The following is an 18,690-nucleotide window of genomic DNA, read 5'->3' as shown; positions in this document are numbered from 1 at the left end:
AATGGGCAAAAGGGGCACCTCACTGAACACGTGGATAGCAAAGCAGCCCACGAAAAGACAGCAACATCACGGTCCAATAGGGAGATCCAGTTTAAGACCATGATGAAGTATCACTTCACGTCTGTTAGAAAAGCCAAAATAAAAAATAATGGGAATTCCCTGGCAGTATAGTTGTTAAGACGCGGTGCTTTCACCGCCACGGGCCTGTGTTCGTTCCCTGCTTGGGGAACTAAGATCCCACAAGCCACACGGTGCAGCCAAAGCAAAACAAACCACGAGAAACTAGATCTCACGTAGGCTGTCCAGAATGTAAAATGATACAGCCGCTCTGGAAAACAGTTTGTCATTTTCTTTAAAAACTAAACATACACTGTAAATCAACTACTGTTACTGTTCAGTCACTAAGTCGTTGGTCAACTCTTTGCAACCCCATGGACTGCAGCATACCAGGCTTCCCTGTCCCTCATTATACTTCAATTTAAAAAAAAAAGCCTAAACACACACACACACATCATATAACCCAACAATCACGCTCCTGGGCCTTTATCTCAGAAAAAGTAAAAATTGTGTCCACACAAAAACCTACAGTTATTCAAAGCAGCTGTATTTGTGATAGCCCCAAAGCGGAAAAACCAAATGTGCCTCCGCAGGTCAATGGTTAAAACGATCACAGGTCCCCAGGATGAACTCGTCTAAAAGGAAGGGGCTACTGCAACAAGCAACGCCTTCTAGGGCTCAGAGTGAAAACAGTCAGCCTCCGAAGGTTACAGGCTGTGTCACACACGCTGCTGGTGGGAATGTACAATGATACAGGGGTGGTCAGGGCGCAGGAGCGAGCACGGGGCGTCTTCTGGGTGAGGGAGCTGCGTCTCTCATGGTTCTGGGCAGGCTGACACGAGGGCTACAGTTTTACAGCACTGTACAAAAAAAGGGTCAATTTTACTGTTTAACTTTTACAAAGATCAAAAATAATAATAGAAACAGTTGGTATAAATACTGGCCAGCAGGTTAACGAACAACCTGTAACACCCACACAAAGGAAGGCTCCTCAGTGATGCACACGCGGCGGTGGGGACTCCCTGACGCTTGGGACTGAGTGAGTCTCTGGACACTCAAGGTCACACACGGTCTAATCCCGCCGCTTGGCCTTCCGGGGCGGCTCAGTCGTAACGGACCCGCCACCCAGCACACGAGATGTGGGTTCCATCTCTGGGTCGGGAAGATCCCCTGGAGAAGGAAATGGCAACCCACTCCAGTCTTCTTGCCTGGGAAATCCCGGGGACAGAGGAGCCTGGCGGGCTACACTCTATGTTATAAGAGAGTCGGACATAACTTAATGACTAAACAATAACAACACTCCTGCCACTTACACGATTCTAGAAAAGACAGAACTCCAGGTCAGTGGTTGCCAGGGGAGGGATGTGGCAGGAACCAGGGACTTTGTGGGGATGGAAGAGTTCTATTACTCTGGAGGGGGCGGTTATGGAGAGCACTTACGTGTGTGTGTGTGTGTGAAGCAGTAGGAATTACAGACAAGTTTTGTTTTCTTAAATGCTTTTCAGCACTTAGTTTCTGGTGTGTGTATGTGAGAGAAGCGGTAGCAATTACTGAGAAGTTTGGTTTTCTTGAGTGTTTTTCTGTTCTTTAAATTGAAAAAAAAATCTTTCCTGAGAAAGTATTTTTCCTTATGCTCACTGAATTTTTCTTCTTTTTGAAGGAGCGTGTCCTTGTAAACCAAATGAACTAAAGAAACGCAACACACAGACCCCCAGCCCCCTGTCTGCCCCAGGACCTCAGAGTCCTCCCACGCCGCCGCCCGCGCTGGGATGCACGGGACTGAGCTCACAGCTCGCCTGCCCTGCGACAGGCTGAATGGCGTAGCCGTGTGCCACCTCGCCTGCAAGTACGCATAGCCATCCACTGTGACAGCCTTGACAACACTGTGGGTCCAGAGGGGGCAGTGCAAGCGCGGAGGGTCCAACACCCCCACCAGGCTCATGGCAGGGCCCGTGAGGAACGCTGGGAGACCCCCCGATGCACAGCGAAGCTAAGGAGACCCTGCGTGGGAAGGGGGGCACCCAGACATTCACTTGCTGGGCTGTGATGTCACAAGAAAGTTGAGTCAGCATTCACCAAGCACCCACTGAGCCAGCGGGGAAATAACCAAGGCAGAACTGCCAAAACCCATGATGCTCAGTGAAAACTCTGCAGCTAAGGAACTCAAACCACTTAAAAACCAAACCACTTCAAAATAGGCTCATGAAGCTGTACAGCAAGAGCAGGAAGGTACCTACCAGCCATCAGTCTGAACCCACGGGTAGCTATGACTCCATGGAAGCTGCATGGGGCCAACTGGCCATTGCATAAGATTTTCAGGACTTTCTTTGGGACCACTTTTCCACTCTATGACAAATCTCACACCTACTGAGCGTGTCTCACACCTGATCTCCGTACCTTTGTTCTCGTGCCTTGAGTCTGGCTCTTATGCGATCCTGCCCCGTCTCCAGAACCCATCAAAACATCACCTCCTCCCCATCAAGTCACCACACAAGTGCAGCCCTTCCGTAGACCAGGCGGCGGCTTCCATGGGGGCTGAGTCCACCTCACTGCTCCAACGAGACCCCCAGACATCTTCCCCAGCACCTGCCCACACTGCTCACAACACACAATTCATAACTCTTTTGTTATTCCACCTACAGGTCATCCGCTCTGTGAAGGCAACAATTCAAGTGCACCGAGAAGGTGAAGAAAGGGACCCGTGAATTTCAACAGCTTTTGACAAAACACAAACGCTGAGGCCAGGTGATCCCTTCTCGTCCTGCACTGCTGTCTTGCCACCCCCGCCCCTGCTCCACAGGCACCGCGGCTGGTCGGTGTCTCCAGGGCTACCTGTGAGCCTTGGACAGTTCCAGCCACTCCTGAGCACTGGGCGTTGCTGCCGAGCGCCCACGGACACTCGTCCGCTCTGGAGGGACGAGTGACTGGGCAGCTCTGCCGGGACACCCGGGAGGAGCACGCAGACCCTTCCCCTTCACGTGACAGGAGTTCCCAGTGCAGACCTCACAAACTGACGCTGTAACCACCCCCAAATTCCTTTTTCTGAGAAATCACAAACAATCAGTGTCCTCAGAAAGGCAGTCGGAAAACCCGAGCATGCTCGTTGCCCCGACACATGCTGGAATCTCCAACATGACAACCCAGAGGGGACAGGGAACAGATACCTGGTCAAAGAGATAGACTGTGACGTCGTCGAAGAACGTCACCGCCTTCCTCTCCCTCCTGCAGCCGGGTGGCGGGTCCGTGGGCTTCAGCAGGCTCCGCAGGTGGCGGCCGTCCTCGCGGCTGAGGACCACGGGCACCGGGTGCTCGGCCTCGTCCTCAGACTCAGAGCTCAGGCTGTGCAGGGTGAAGGCCCGCAGGTCCTCATCCGAGTCTTCGCTGTTCTCGTCCTCCTCGTCGGCGTCCATCCCATCCTCGGCGAGGTCCAGCATGCCTGACACGCCAAGCTTCCCCAGGTACTTTCCTTCCACGTCCGGCTCCTTCAGCTTGGGCCCCTCGGAGTGGACGCACAAGGCCTTCTCCGGCGTCGGTGCCGCGGGGCCGCCGCAGCGGAGCGGGGCATGGGTCAGCGCCAGGAGTTCGTCGGTGTTGGTGCCGGTGGAAGCCAGCGTGCAGGGAGGCTCCTCGGGGGCCTCGAGGTCGTCCCCGCTGCTCAGCTCTGAGTTCTGCAGACTCGAGGGGCTGCCGACCTCGTCGTCGGGGGGAAGGGTGTGTGTGGGAGGGTCAGGGGGAGCTGGTTCTGCGGGTTCTCTGGATTCCAGGTGACGGGAGTTCTGCGGAGCAGGACAGCTAGGGTCAGGCAGGCTGCTGCTGGCGTCCAGGCAGCTGTCCAGGGGGCTGGGACTCTGCGGTGGGACATCAGGCTCAGGCAGGGGCTGGTCCGCTCCCAGGGCCGACACCGAGGTGCCCAGGGCCCCCTCCAACCTCCTGTCGGGCTCAGAGTCGTTGTCTGAGAAGTACGCGGAGTCTCGGTGTGAGCCCTGGGACGCAGGCGCGGTGGTCTGCGAGGTCGCCTCCGTGCCTCTGTGGCTGTCGGCGGCGTCTGAGATGACGATGACGGGCTTGGGAGGCAGCCCGGCGGGCATGTCCTCACCCACCGAGGCGGTGTCGGGCGCCGCGGCACCCTCGGGGGCCGGGTGCAGCGTCCACTCGGGGGACTCCAGGTTCTCCGTCTCGTAACCGCTGTCCGCTGGCTTGTCGGGGGTCAGGAGTTTCTGTGGCGCGTGAGGCCCTAAGGAGCCCAGGAAAGCCTCATGGACGTCCATGGAATCCAGGGAGTCCGGGGTCTCCAAGGACGGCTCAGAGGCGGGGCCGGGCGCCGACAAGCTGTCCTCCAGGAGGCTGTCCTGACTGGCCGAGTCTGAGGAGAGGGTGGACACCAAGCCGCCCTCCTCTGCAGCAGCATCTCTACGACCCAGCTGCCCCAGGACCTCGGCGGCCTCCCAGGCTCTCTCCCGCGGGCCTCGAGGGCCGTGGTCTTCCAAAGGCAGCTGGTTTTTTAAGTTCTGCCTCGATTCTGGGAGGCCGTTCCCTATACTCACCTTGCTGGCAAGGGTGTCCTGGACCAGGCTGGGGTCACTCTGGGCCAGGCTCACGGCCCCCTCCCCGTGCTGAGTCAGGGCCGGGGACCCGTTGCCAGTGGGGGCGGGGGTGTCCGGTGGCGCGGGCGTGGAGTCCGGGTTTGCCTCTCGGCAGGTGCTGTCTTCACAGACACCGCCCTCTGCATGCAAGGGCCTGGCTCCGCCCTGCTTCAGGGCCGCCCCTGGGGGGACATCGTGAGGCGGCACCTGGGTTTCAAGCGAGGTAGGAGGTACCTGCGGCTGTGGGGAGCAAGGTGAGGCCGCTGCCCCAGTGCCACCCTTGGGCGCTGCACCCGACTCCTTGCTGTGCACGCTGACACTCTCCTGAAGTGAAGAGTCGGGTTTATTTTCAGCAAACTTAGGCTCAGCCTCTACAGACTTTCTACTGGGAGTTTCTAACATGGATTCAGGAAAGCCAGCATTTCTGAGTTCTGTCTGCAGATCATTTACATGCTCTTTGCTGGACAAAGAGTCTTTCAGTAAGTTCTTCTCTTGAAGAAATAAAAAGTTTTCTGACAACTCTTCACTATCCAGCTGATCAAAACCATCTTGGTGTACGAGTCTGTCTGTGGAGTAGAGAGGCTCACAGTCAAAAAGCTTATGGGGCTTTTCCCTCTCCAAGTGGCGTGCGATTACAGACTCTTTGGGGTCATCCAAACTTGAACTCAGGGTGGGAGGCTTAAAGTCATCTTGGACTCCATTTAGTTCCATCAAGTCAAATATTTTCTGGTGACTGGGCAAAGCCTCTGACTTGTCAAGGTCATTAAATAAACTGTTGAAAGGGCTCTCGGGGCCCTTGGTGCTGTGCGCCTCCTCGGGTCTGCTGGCGTCTTTGGGGTCTGCACTGTTCTGGAAGAAATCCTCCTCTGTACTGGACTCCTCAAGCTCCAGGCTCCTGAGCGTCAGACACTGGGATGCGCCATCCCCAAGCCTCTCAGGATTATCCATCTCTGTTGTGAGCAGAGTGGGCGGGTAATCTAGCTCCAAGTTGCTACGGCTTTTTTCTTCTAACTGGATGTAGTAGTCGCTTCCGACAGAAAGGTTGTGGGCGTCGAAAACAGGCACCACCCCGGGGGCCCGCAGGGGGACATCCTGGCCATTGTCATCCTGCTTGCCAGGACCGGGGTCTGAGAGCGAGCTCTCAAACGCTTCCGTGGGGAAGAAAATGCTGGTGTAGGACAAGGCTTCATCCGGGGGGCCCCGGCTACGCTCGTCGAAATGGTCGTGCTTGGCTGCCTCCCAGACGTACTCGAAGCTCAGGCCTTGGCTGGTCTCGGTCACAGTGAGGACCTCCTCCATCTCTCTGCCGAGCCGGTCCCTGGTGAAGTGGTCGAGGATGGGGAAGGCGGCGTCACTTGCATCTCTGCTGTTTGCGGGGGGCTTGAGTGCGTTCCACTGCTGCTCAAAGTCCACTTCCGGGTCCCTCTGGCTTTGCATCCGCAGGTAGGTGAGCAGCCGGTGCACGTCCTCCGCTGCCGGCCGCTTATCTGGTGACAGCCAGCAGAACTGCAAGACTTCATACCTGAGCAAGACAGACAGGAGATTAGTGGACAGATGACAAATTGTTTTAAAACAAGAAAAGACCTCACAACGACCCCCTAGGCCAGCTCAACACCCCAGAAGTCCCAACACTTGAATCACTTTACTGGCCACCAGCAGGAGTCTGGTTCATGGTGAGCTCTGGGGGAAAGTGGAAATGGAGAGAGAGAAAATCTGGCCACTGATTTTCTGCATCCTTAGGACCCTGTGCAGCATCACTGCAATTCTTCTGGCCTTGTCGTTTGTTCTTCTGGTGTTTTCCACGCGCTCAGCCACTGAATTTATAAGCAGCCCTAAAATGCTCTCCTCTGAACACAACTGCCATCGGTCTCCTGCTTAGTCAAGGATGCACGTGTCTAACGTATGAGATTTACTCACTCTATTTTGCGAGGACTCACACAGACACAGGCCGTGGTGACTACTCTCTAACGATTCCCCCCACAGAAAGGAACACCACGACCTTCTGCAGCACATGCTTCCCTCAGGCCACCAAAGGAGCTGAGGGTGGAGAGCAAGAGCAGAAACAGAAGCCCAGAGCAGGTGGCAGCCAGGAGATGGTCTTCAAAGGGTTGGCTGAATATGGGCAACGCCTTAAACTGCGGCCGTGAGTGGAAGGGAAGACAGGACGACGATGTCACGGTATTAAATTCACGGCATAAACATCCAGTTATTCTGGGTGAGTTAGTTCTAGCAGGTCGGGTGAGGGGCTGAGCAGTGCCCACACATAAGGGCAACCAGATGCAGGGGCAACGCCCGCTGAGTACCGGGTGACACGGACAGGGGCCTCAACACAGGGGAGCCCGACTCTACCTGGAAACCGAGGTAGAACGGGTCTGGAGACTCTTAAGAAGTAAATTTGTTTTTGCAAATGTCAACACACATTATGCAAACTGCCTCAGATGCCAATTCAAACTCGATCATGTCCGTGCTACCTGTCTCGTCACACGCTGAGTGTCACACATACAGCCTCGTTCAAAAACAATTCCACGATAGCAAATGCCCTTAAACTGATTCTTAGAATTAACTCAGACTTAACAAGTTTCTTATCACATGTATAAGACAGAAATTCCTGCTGGTTCTACACTTTTTTTTTTAAACAGTATTACATTTTAAAAACTAGATGTTAATTCTAAAATCAGTCATGAATAATATATAAATGATTGCTTTTCATAACATTTACTGTTGAAAATCAGGGAATATATAACTAAGACTTGTGGAGACAGACTTTCTTCGCCTTCTGAGAGAAGGTGACATGTAGTTACCCACCATCTGTCGGAGTAGGGCTGCTCCAGCTGGGGCTTTGGGAGTTTCGTGTCTCTCTCTCGAATGACCTGGTTGAGAACATCTAAGTTGGAGAGGTTGGAATAAGGCTGAGCAGCATTCTCAAAGAGCTCCCAAAGCGTCACACCCAGGGACCTGTGGGGGAATAAAGAAGCACATCTTTCTCTCTTCAGATACTGAATTTGTAAGACCCAGAGTTTTACATGTACAGCCATCAGTCATTTCAAGCACAGGGGGCTACAGAAGAGGTTATTCAAGACAGTGCTTTAACATGACTTAAAAAGCAAGCACTTCTATTAAGGTGTGGACCACAGCAAGAACGCCTCCTCAGACTGACTAACAGAATGTTACTTTGGAGTTCTGGCCAAGGTAAAAAAAAAAAAAAATTAGGTGGAGCTAGAGGGAATAATCACAGGGAAGCATTCACATGACTGTCAACTTTAAAACTCAAGGAATCATAAAAGATCATCACAATGGCCTTGAAAGGATTCAGCAACATGGCTAGATACAGGGTACACGCAAGGAATTCTGAGGGTTTTGGTGGGGGGGAATCCCATTCACAACAGTAGTAAGCAGTGGAACTTCCCACATGAACAGGTCTTCCCTGTTGACCTGTGTGTTTCCTCTTGTAGTTATTCTGAGCATTCAGGGCTTTCTGCTACCAGGAAGGATGACTCTTCACTGCTTGGCGGAAGAGGCCACCTGCCCGGGTCACTCACTGCGGGCGGGTACCGTCACCACAGGCAAGGGACCACCTGCCCCGCCCACCCCTGTGCCCAGCACTGTCCCCTCGGAAATGGCCTTTGCTGGTGGGCCGGGGGGTGGGTAACTCCTCTACGTGGTCTCCGTGTTCCTTCCCACAACTCCCTCCCGTCGCGTGTTACAATCTATTTTCTGCAGTGGCTCCTGGACCTGGCTGGTCATCTGTGTCACCCGGACGCTGGTACTGAGCACCCACTGCTGAGGACTCTTAGCTGGCAGATGCAGGCATGGCTGCATGCTTAGAAAGCTCTCACGTGACTGTGACTCCTGTCAGATGTAGCTATTGATGATTCACATGACGATGACCGACACCCACCAGAAAAATAAGCTGTATTTGAATACATCAATCTATTATTTGACACTGCAGAGTACAATATAACTTACGAGTTAAATTCTCTTTATGCTTATCTCACAAATCAGTGAGTAAATCAACATATTCAGTATCTAGGTGGAGAGGGCATTTCTATCAAGGAAATAAAAGAACCCAAATCTCTAATCCAGTTCAAGAAGAAGGGAGACGTGCCCTTGGCACAGAACTGCTAGGAGCAGAGAGCTATCTTGGATGAAAAAGAAGTTTAAGACACTGTCAATGACTTTAGGGAATTACCAACTTATTCAATTAAGGAAAATAAAAAGTTTGCATGAAATGCTAAAGACCACAAAGGCAGCCTCTGACTGGGGCACAGTGAGTGTTTTCAGCACCTGATCTGATCCTGGGCGTGCACCTCTGCCCACCTCAGCTTCTCCAGACCCCTGACGCCCTTTCTCTCCCGCCATAAGGCCTGTTCCTGAACCAGCCCTCTCCTCAGCCCCTCTGCTGCTCTTCAGAGAACATGAGGCCTGGGCTTTCTCAGCTCCCCACTCCTAACACCTCTCTCCAGCATCCCTCGTGTGTCTTCTCACGCAGGCCACCAAGGAAGATGAGACGTTTCCCCCTCTTCAAGGCCCATCCTGCGGCTCCCTATTCCCTCGTCTTTCTGCCCAGTCTCCTCAGGAAAAGTGGTATCAGCTGCTGCCCACCATTCCCTGTCTCCCTAAGGACCAGTGGCCTGCTTTCTTCTGGAAGGAAAAACGTGCTGTAGCTCTTCTCCCCTCTTCCACCAAACTCATGGAACCAAGACCCTCAGGTTCACCCCCAGCACAGGGCAGTGTGGTGCCCGCCTCAGGCAGAAGCTGATACCACCAGCAGCCCTGCCCCAGGGCTTCGCCCACCACAAACAACGGGCAGGCTCCGTCTCTGGGAACGCAGGGTAAGTCTTCAGGTCAATCACCCCACTGAGAACAGTAACAATACGGATGATGCGTGAAAAGCAACTTCGTATAAAACATATCAACAACAGAGAAGCTGGCAGGGAACTCACTGGACAGAACCTGGAGCTCAGAGAACAAAGGAGAATGCCACGCTGTGTCTGACCGTGGGCGCCTGCCGGAGCACGGGACCCACACGCCTGTCTGTGGCAAGCAAGGCTCAACGGTGCACAGGCCCAAGCCCTGGCCCTGCCCAACAGGGGGCCTCACAGAGACCTCCTCACCATGGTGGGGACAAACCCGCCCCCCAGGAGCCTGGGGGGCAAGCTGGCTTGGCACCGAGGCCCTGTGAGTGAGTGCACGTTTGTGACTGTGAGTGCGTGTGTACATGTATGTTGAGTACACGTGTGTGTGTGCCTGCGGTGGGGGTGGGGAGATGGACAGTCCTGAAGAAGCTGTGACCACAGAGCTGGCCTTACTGGGATTCGCAGCCCAAGCTCACACCATCTGAGCGCCCCAAAGACCTCAGGCTGAATACAGAAAGCCCTAGGCTGCTGTCGTCCCTGCCGAGCCAGGAAACCCAGAGAGCTGACGCAAGCACGGGTGCACCCTCTCTGAGGGAATGTTCTCAAGGCCAGGCTTCCAGGATCCTCACCATCAGAAGGCCCCGAGGAAACAAGGCACCATCAAGAACCAGGAAGATCAAATCCACGAAGACTTCAGATACGGGAATTACCGGATGCAGATCATAACTGAACTTTAAAAAACTCTGGGACAGTTTTTTAAAAAATCAAATAGACCTCCTAAAACAGAAAAGCCAATTACCTGAACTATAAAATTCAGTCGAGAGATTTAATAGAGGAATAGACAAAGCTGAAGAAGGAATTTTAAAAAGACCAAGAATTAGCAGCTAGAGCACAGGTCTGAAAAATGATCTAGAGTATGGCACAGGGAGCTGAAGGGGAGAATAAGAGACAAAAGACAAAACAAGAGGTCGTGACGTGTGTCTAATCAGACTTCCAAAAGAAGAAAAAATGGGGCTGAGGCAGTTATCAGGAGGATAAGGGCTGAGAACACCCACCTAAGATATGAAATGCCAAGCAGAAAAACAAAAAAGTCCACACCCACACACATTACAGTGCAACTACAAAAAACCAAAAGACAAAGAGAAGAGTTTAAAGGCAGCCAGAGAGAAAAAGTCACGTTACCTTCAAAGAGCTTAGGGAGACTTACGGCTGACTTCTCAAGAGCAACAATGGAAGCCAGAAGACAGTGGAGTGAGATCTTCAATACACGGAGAGAAAATAACTGTCATCAAGTAAAAAAATACACTTCAAGAATGAGGACAAAACAGAGGTATGCTCAGACCTACAGAAAAAGACCTGAGAGTCTGTTACCAGGGAGACTGCACCACAGGGAATTCTGAAGGACATACTTCAGACAGAAAGAGAGTAAGCCCCAATAGAAGGTCTGAGATTTGGGGGAAATTTAAAAAAAAAAAAAAAAAGGCAAAGTGATTTAATTACGTGGATAAACCTAAACAAACACTGATGTTAAGAAAAATAACATCTTGTGGGGTTAAGAGAAACAAAATAAGATACCTCACAATGATAAACATAATTGCGTGCGTGTGTGTGTGTGTGTGTGTGTGTGTGTGTGTGTGTATGGTGTAAATTTAAAGCATGTTAAAATACCCTGGGGTCCTTGTATTGCTCAGAAAGGGGCCAAAGTAAGAACTACTGTTAGATTAAGTTAAGTATACATGTTATTTCTAGGGTAGCCAATACAATCATAGCAATAGAGTACACAGCTCCCAAACTACGAGGAAAAGAAAAAAAATCCATAAGAAAGTAAGAAGCAAAAAAAAAAAAAAAAAAAAAAAAAATAGAAAAAGCAGGACAACAGCACCAAAAAAAAAGTACATATAAATTTAGAAAGCTGTAACAGAAACTGTTAGTCTTACATACCTCTTTCAGTTTTTTCATTCACTCAATTAATATTTATTAACCATCTACTATAAACAAGGCCCTATAGTAGGCAAAGAAAACAGCCTTGGTTCCTGCTTTTATGGAGATTATTACTACTGAATGGGTAAAAGATACTGCACCATTGCAAAAACTGGGATCATTGCTATGATGTCAATAAACTGTCTTTCACATCATCAGTCACTGGTATTCCTACATCTCATTCAATTATTATACTTTCCCTTAAGAAAGTACTTGAGAAGAAAGAAGTTAGGCTCTTTTAATAACAAAAGCCTAATTGAATGGTAAATCGATACATACCAGATATTACTATATTTAGTTTGATCTGCAGTTAGCAGTCTGTCTTGAAAGCTGGTTACTAATTCTGGAGCAGTCCACCGAAGAGGGAAAATTTTTTTATCATCTGTCTCAATATAATCCTCCTGTTTTGTAAGAAAGCACACAGAATTTTGAATTCTCTAACACTTCCAGTGAGCTCAGTAACTTAATCCCAGGTCATTCTCAGAAAACACATACTCTACCCAAAAACACAAGTCAGAAAAAGAAATGGACACAGAGACACAGTTTCCGGGCAGAGGGTGGGTGGAGGGTTTCTCTGAATCAGCCTCCTGGGCCTCATGAGTGGTCTCTGAACCATGAACACCTGCTCAGTCTCCCTTCCTGGAAAAGGAAAGTACGCCGTGTCTGATGTACAGAACGCAGACTCTGAGCAAAATATCTTGTAAACTATGCTGGGCTGTATTCCTGAGCAGAAGAACAGGGTGGTTAATGAGTAAGAGCGCAGGCTTTCGAATTGGACAGACTGTTGAGTCAATGTTCAACCATCTACCAGCTCTGTGACTCTTGAGCAAGCAGCAAACATGCTGAGCCTTACTCCTGACCCGTAAGATCAGGAAGATGCGCCAGCCCTCCCTTTACGGTGAGGACTACATGAGATCATGCGGGCAAGTCCTTCATAGTGCCTGGGTGGCATACAGCAAGTGCTCAAGATACTAGAGCTACTATGGAGACTAAAAACAGACTTACATTTGCATCAATTTTTTTTTTTTTTTTTGCCCCATAGTAAGCCACCGTACTCAGCTGGGCTAAGCAAACACACACAAATAAAAACTTCACAGGTACTTTACTTATTTTCTTTGGGGGATATATTTATGAGAGCTGAAAAACTCAAATTCCAAGCTTACTGATTTGAGCTGAAATTTTACCAAACATGTAACAGAAATATTTATATACGATGCGTATATTCTATTATATAGCAGCAATAATTATTTACCCTCCCTTTCCAAACAGGCATGGCATTTTGTGATATGACCACTTCATGAGCATTAAATTAGATCAGGGAGAGAACCCTTAAACCTCTGGCTTACCTTGTACCTGCTGAATCCTATTCCATAATCACCCACTTTCACATTTAAGTCCGAGGTAAGAAAGCAGTTTCGCAGGGCTAAGTCACTGAAAACAGAAAGAGTGAAGTGAACATGAGAACAAGGCGAATCAACACCCAGGATGACATGACATGGAACTGCTGTGGAAAAAGGTTTTCTTGGGAAATCAGAGTGGTAAGTGTATTGAGTTCCCTGATAAATAATTCATGTTTTAAAATCCTTTTTCATAGAAAAAGGCAATGCCATATTCCTAATAACTTAAAGAATGGAGATGATCAGTTGTTTTTTGTTTTTGTTTTTTTTTGGTAAATCACTCTGACTGCTAACAGGTTAAAATCTAAATGTATTTGTACCTTTCTTCTGCATTGATACCAGACTTATGGCTCATTTCCTGGTATGTTTAGAGTTACCACGGAAGTATTCTAAACTGGCTAATTTGTCTGAATTTATTTTAAATACCTTACATTACCTGAGTAATAGTCTAGTAGTAGTCTCTCAACTGCAAGTAAAGAATAAAGTTACAACTTCAAGCACGCTAAAATAATCTACATTATTAAAAATGTTTAACTCCTTTTTCAAAGATATGCAAGCATTGTAAGTGATTTGCTGCTGCTGCTGCTAAGTCGCTTAAGTCGTGTCTGACTCTGTGCGACCCCATAGACGGCAGCCCACCAGGCTCCCCCGTCCCTGGGATTCTCCAGACAAGAACACTGGAGTGGGTTGCCATTTCCTTCTCCAATGCATGAAAGTGAAAAGTGAAAGTGAAGTCTCTCAGTCATGTCCGACTCTTCGCGACACCATGGACTGCAGCCTACCAGGCTTCTCCATCCATGGGATTTTCCAGGCAAGAGTACTGGAGTGGGTTGCCATTGCCTTCCCCAAATAAGTGATTTAAATAAGTGATTTAGCCCCCTCCAATTCACTCTCTTCTCTTCCAAACTCTACCTCTCCAAGAGGGAGGCAAAGAGCATATTTTCAAGACTGACTTAAAACGATTTACTCAGTTTATTTAAGAACAAATTAGTTTTAAAAACTACCTAACTTGAAAAGTAAAAACCTACTTTTTCTAAAAAAAACTTCCCATAGAGACAGCATATTACATTTTTTGGATTTTAGCTTTAACCCTTGGAATTTTTTAAATTATCAATTAGCATATGAATGAAAAAGCCACTGAACTAAAATAGAATGGAATACCTAACTTACAGTTTTAAATCTTAAATAAAAGTTCTCAGAAACTGAATTTCCATAGTCCAAAATTTAAAACGTTTGTCTTTATATGGCCAAAAATAAAAAACGTTATCAAATTATTTTCAGTGATTTTAGTTTCCAAAGCTCGTGTGTCTGAAATAGAACAACGTGGATGAGGACACGAGCGCCAACGTTGGTGGCATCCAGTGGCTGGTGCACACCACCACGGATCCCCTCGAACTATCCCGGCTCATGTTCAGAAAGCACCTTACACGCAGGTGTTTCTCCCAGCACCTGATACGTAGTAACTCATTTCATCTTCACAACAGGCCTCCCAGGTGGGTACCAGTATGTTCCCCATTTACAGAAAAGGAAACTGAGGCGCAAGGAACTGAAGTGACTCTGCCAGGGTCAGTATTTCTGTCTCTCACCATCAACGACCGTCAACAACAACCCATGACCAGTCAGTCAGAGCGCACTGCGGTCTGTGCGGCTGGTCCTCAATAAACACGCTGACCGCGTGCTGGTCTCAGTGGACACCCCTGTCTGTGTCACACCGAGCTGGCTCTCACAGTGTGTCACACCTTGTCACTGTTATTATGTTTGTGATGATGATCTGTGATCAGCGACCTTCAGTGTTACTACCGTAATTTTTTTGGCATTTTTTAAGCGATAAAAGTTTTAAGTCCAAGATAAGAAAGCAGTTAGATGTATTCAATTAGTTAGATGTACTGAAACCAGTCAGATGTATTCAATCCCTCCATACACCGTCTTTACAAGCAGTGTTTTCATGGCACTCCACCAGGCCTGTGGAGTGTCTGGGGAAACCTCGGGACACCTCTAATGTTACAGATGAAATGCACGCACACGGGGGGATCAGTGCCCCAGCCCACCACAGTAAAGAGCCTCTCATGATAAAGCGAGTCTATGAACTTTTAGGTTTCCAACTGCATGTTTACACTACACTGTAGTCTATTACGTGTCCAAAAGCAAACACACAAACAAAAAAAATGCTATGTATAAACCTTAATTTAAAATACTTTATCGCTTAAAAAAAATGTCAAAATTACAATAGTAGCACTGAAGATCACTGATCACAGATCATCGTAACAAACGACGACGACAAGGAGTGAAATACTGTGAGAGCCACCCGACGTGACGCAGACAGGAAGTGAGCAGCGCTGCTGGAGAGACGCACCGCCAGACCTGCTCGACGACGGCTGCTGCAGACTTCTGATCTGTGTGTGGGGGGGAGGGGTGCGTCCAGCAAACCCGCGGTATCTGCGAAGCGTGGTAGAACGAGGTGCGCCGTAGAAACCTCCCATCTCAAGGAGAGAGGCGGCCCCTGGGTTTTGGAGATGAGGAAGGACGGACAGGTGGCCACGTGCAGGCAGCAGAATGCGGGGCTCTTGGCCGCCTGGCCCCCTGGACTACAAGCAGCACATGCATGGCACTGTGGGTCCTGCCCCAGAGGCTCCGGGCACCGCTGGCTAGCACTGCTAAGGCCCCTGCAGACAGACCCTCCTCAACCTTCCCAACACCTCTGTCCTGGGAGCAGAATGAAGATCTGGGTGCCAGGGCCCCTGCACAGGAGCGTGCAGGCATCTGAAGCAGGGTGGCAGCCTGAGGCCACGGTGGGGGGCACCTGCAGGGTGGCCCCTGGCACCTTCCACTCCAGCCACTCGAGCCACTCCAGGGCCGCCAGCCGCCTCCCTCCACACCTTTCTCCTCACACAGGGTCCCTGCATGTCTATAGACATGGGGAACGAGAGGCAGGTAAAAGATGGAAAGATATATGTGCAAAGGGCCTGGGGCTCTCTGTACACGACACTGCTCCTGCAATTCAACTTATGGTCTGAGAGAGAGAGAGAGGAGGAAACACCTCTTGCTACCTGAACACTGGGGTACTGAGGAGGAAAACGGTGGTGTGACTGAGGGAACTTCCTCTAAACTCGCCCTCTACCCCACCCCAAACATCCTGGTCACCGGAGGACAGTGCAAAAACACTGGACAAAGTCAGAGACCGGTGACCTACTCTTGGCTCCGCCACTTGTAACTGCATGACTCTGGCAAGTCAATTAGCACACCAGAGCCTCAGTTCTCCTTGGCAAAGAAAAAAAATGAGGGGGTGTGCGCTAACCTGTAAGAGTTAACGCATAAGGTTTTTATAAGAATACAGTTTTTAAACATCAAAACATCAAAGTGTTGTCCAAATTCAAAATGATATATATAATTCAACTCAATAGTAGTAAAACATACAGTTTTTAAACATCAAAATATTCAAAACATCAAAGTGTTGTCCAAATTCAAAATGATATAATTCAACTCAAAAGTAGTAAAACATATATATTCTCCAAGGTCCAATAATGTACCAAGCTAAAGAATAGGAAAATGTAAAGGTATAACTTTTTAACAGCAGAGGTAACTCTTGACGTCAATGGCTGGTTTGGGTCAGGAAATACAAACATACCTAGTATATTCTTCCTTCAAGTTGAAAAACAGGTCTAGTAGCAAAGCTGCCAACTGACCTGGCCCTCAGAGCCTGGGCTCCGTCCCCCTAGGCGGTAACATGCTCGGTGGCCTCAGTGGTGACTGCAGGGACCCCGCCAGGTGAGCGGAGCAGTAGGTACACAGAAGTGTTCTAAACAGTTTTCCGCCAGGATTCACAAGGAAACATCATGGCTTGTTCTCAGCTCCCACTGACGTGAGAGCTTGTCCACCTCCAGGAGATCGGTCTTGTGGAAACAGCTCAGAGGGGCTGCAGCCATTTTCAAAACCACTCTGTCCTCTATTCAATTAACATATTACCCACCAAGGCTCTCCCAGGAACCTGAATTCCTAATCAAAAGAGCAAGCAACAACCCAACATTACTGAATACTCTTCCAGGGCGCGGCCCACATTGTCTTATGTAATCCTGACAAAAGCACTTCAGGGCAAGATTACCCTGTTTCAGGGAAGAAACAGGCTCAGAGGATTAAGGAAGGAGAGGCCACTTAATAGCTTCAGCTCACTGTACCAACCCGCCGCCAGCAGCCATCACAGCATAAAAATGAATCCCCATGTGGGCTGTGAAGAGACTCTGCCGCTTCCCACTGGAAGGTGGCTGCAGCTCGCGGAGGCAGCGGCTGAGGAGCAAGGCCAGGGGATTCAGACGCAGCACAAAGAGGCAACTGGGCTCATTCGGCGTCTGGACAGCTCTCACCCCTGCTCATCAGGTCAGTCTGCATCACGCTTCTCTTCCCTGACGTCACAGCACAGACAAGGTCTACAACCCAGGCCTATGGCCAGTCCTCCCTAACCCTCTCACACACACCTTCCCCATAAACTGGGTTCTGCAGATGCTGGGCTCCTGTAACACTGGACACCCACACTCTGAGGGATGGAGGACTTACTAACCTCGGTGTTTCTCAGCAGAAAGTAACTTTAAACTTTAAACTGGGAAAATCCTAAAGAGGTCTCGTGTGTTGTTTTGGCCGTGCCATACAGCATGTGGGATCCTAGTCTCCCAACCAGGAATCGCACCTGCACCCCTGCAGAGGAAGCGCTGAGTCCCAACCACTGGACCCCCAGGGACGTCCCTCAGGAGGTCCCTTCACGCAGTGTGGCCTGGGTACACCTTAAGGCCATGGTCACATGGGTCTCCAGCTACAAGAGACACGCCCACGCCGCCCGCTGGATGCCCTGTGCCCTTACTCATCACAGTGGCCTGGTGGCTTCTTCCTGCTCTTCCAGGAAGACTGACAGGCCGGGCACAGGAAGTCCCGGGCACAGGAAGTCCCAGGCACTCGGCCAGCAGGTCAGGAAGGTGCGGAGTGTGGCACCCTGGCAGCCCCTGCTGTTTACGTGGCCTTCATGGCCGCCACGTCTCTGACTGCAGAAACGCAGCCTGCCCAAGACCCAGGCTTAAGTCTCCTCTCAGACAATAAGTAAAAGTAAAAATTAACTGGGAGTGCCTTACTAGATCAGCTTCCAGTTCGATGTATGGGAAGTTCTATTTCCACCAACATAGAAAGTTTGACTTTGAGTCAACAAATAAATATTCCAAAGTCCAACTTAAAACTATGCTATTATGTACTCAGTGTCTTGTAACAACCTAGACTGACAAATAATCTGAAAACCATGTATACAACTGAGCCACTCTGCTGTACATCTGGGACACAGCACTGCCGAGCAACTCTACTTCAATTTTATAAAATGCTATTATGGTGTGCTACCAACAAAAAAATAAAGCACACAAAATTACATAAAATATGGCTACTTTTTAAAACAAAATGAAACAGCTGTCAATGGTTTCAGGAATTTTCTTTACCTTGAGTTTATGTACCTGAATTACATCCAAATCATGTGAGTTAATTTATCATCTTTATTTGTTTGAAACAAGATTCAAAAGTAAGTAAAACTTTAACTTAAAGAAACTCACAGGAAGGTAACATTTACTTTGCAGATTTTTAAAATATAATCATAGAAACCAATCTGGGCTTTAAACAATTTCCAGTTGTCTCTGATAACTTTATGTTGCTGATTCTGATGGGATCTTCTCTGAAAATGCTCCACTATTTAGGTAATAATCACTTGTGTTTTATAAAAGAGTAACAATACAAATATGCTGGGTATTAATCTGTTACAAGGGAAAAAAACAAAATATAAGATTTTTCCATTAT

At 49.2% G+C, this 18,690-nt stretch overlaps 1 protein-coding gene across 5 annotated transcripts in view; it reads right to left on the bottom strand.

The window, feature by feature from the left end:
* LMTK2 (lemur tyrosine kinase 2) overlaps window positions 1-18,690 on the bottom strand; it is a 74,993-nt gene that overhangs the window by 9,981 nt on the left and 46,322 nt on the right. For 4 of the 5 annotated variants that reach the window (XM_025275575.3, XM_025275576.2, XM_044935563.2 and 1 more), the window contains exons 8-11: window positions 12,823-12,907; window positions 11,756-11,877; window positions 7,446-7,595; window positions 3,222-6,162 (exon numbers count right to left, since the gene is read on the bottom strand). In XM_025275575.3, the coding sequence (XP_025131360.1) occupies window positions 3,222-6,162; window positions 7,446-7,595; window positions 11,756-11,877; window positions 12,823-12,907 (3,298 nt within the window). The remainder of the gene's footprint in view (window positions 1-3,221; window positions 6,163-7,445; window positions 7,596-11,755; window positions 11,878-12,822; window positions 12,908-18,690) is intronic. The other variant, XM_044935564.2, reaches the window with a different exon arrangement.

Source organism: Bubalus bubalis, chromosome 24 (assembly GCF_019923935.1).
Source record: "Bubalus bubalis isolate 160015118507 breed Murrah chromosome 24, NDDB_SH_1, whole genome shotgun sequence".
NCBI classification, from domain to species: Eukaryota; Metazoa; Chordata; class Mammalia; order Artiodactyla; family Bovidae; genus Bubalus; species Bubalus bubalis.
This window is presented reverse-complemented; position numbering and strand designations above follow the sequence as displayed.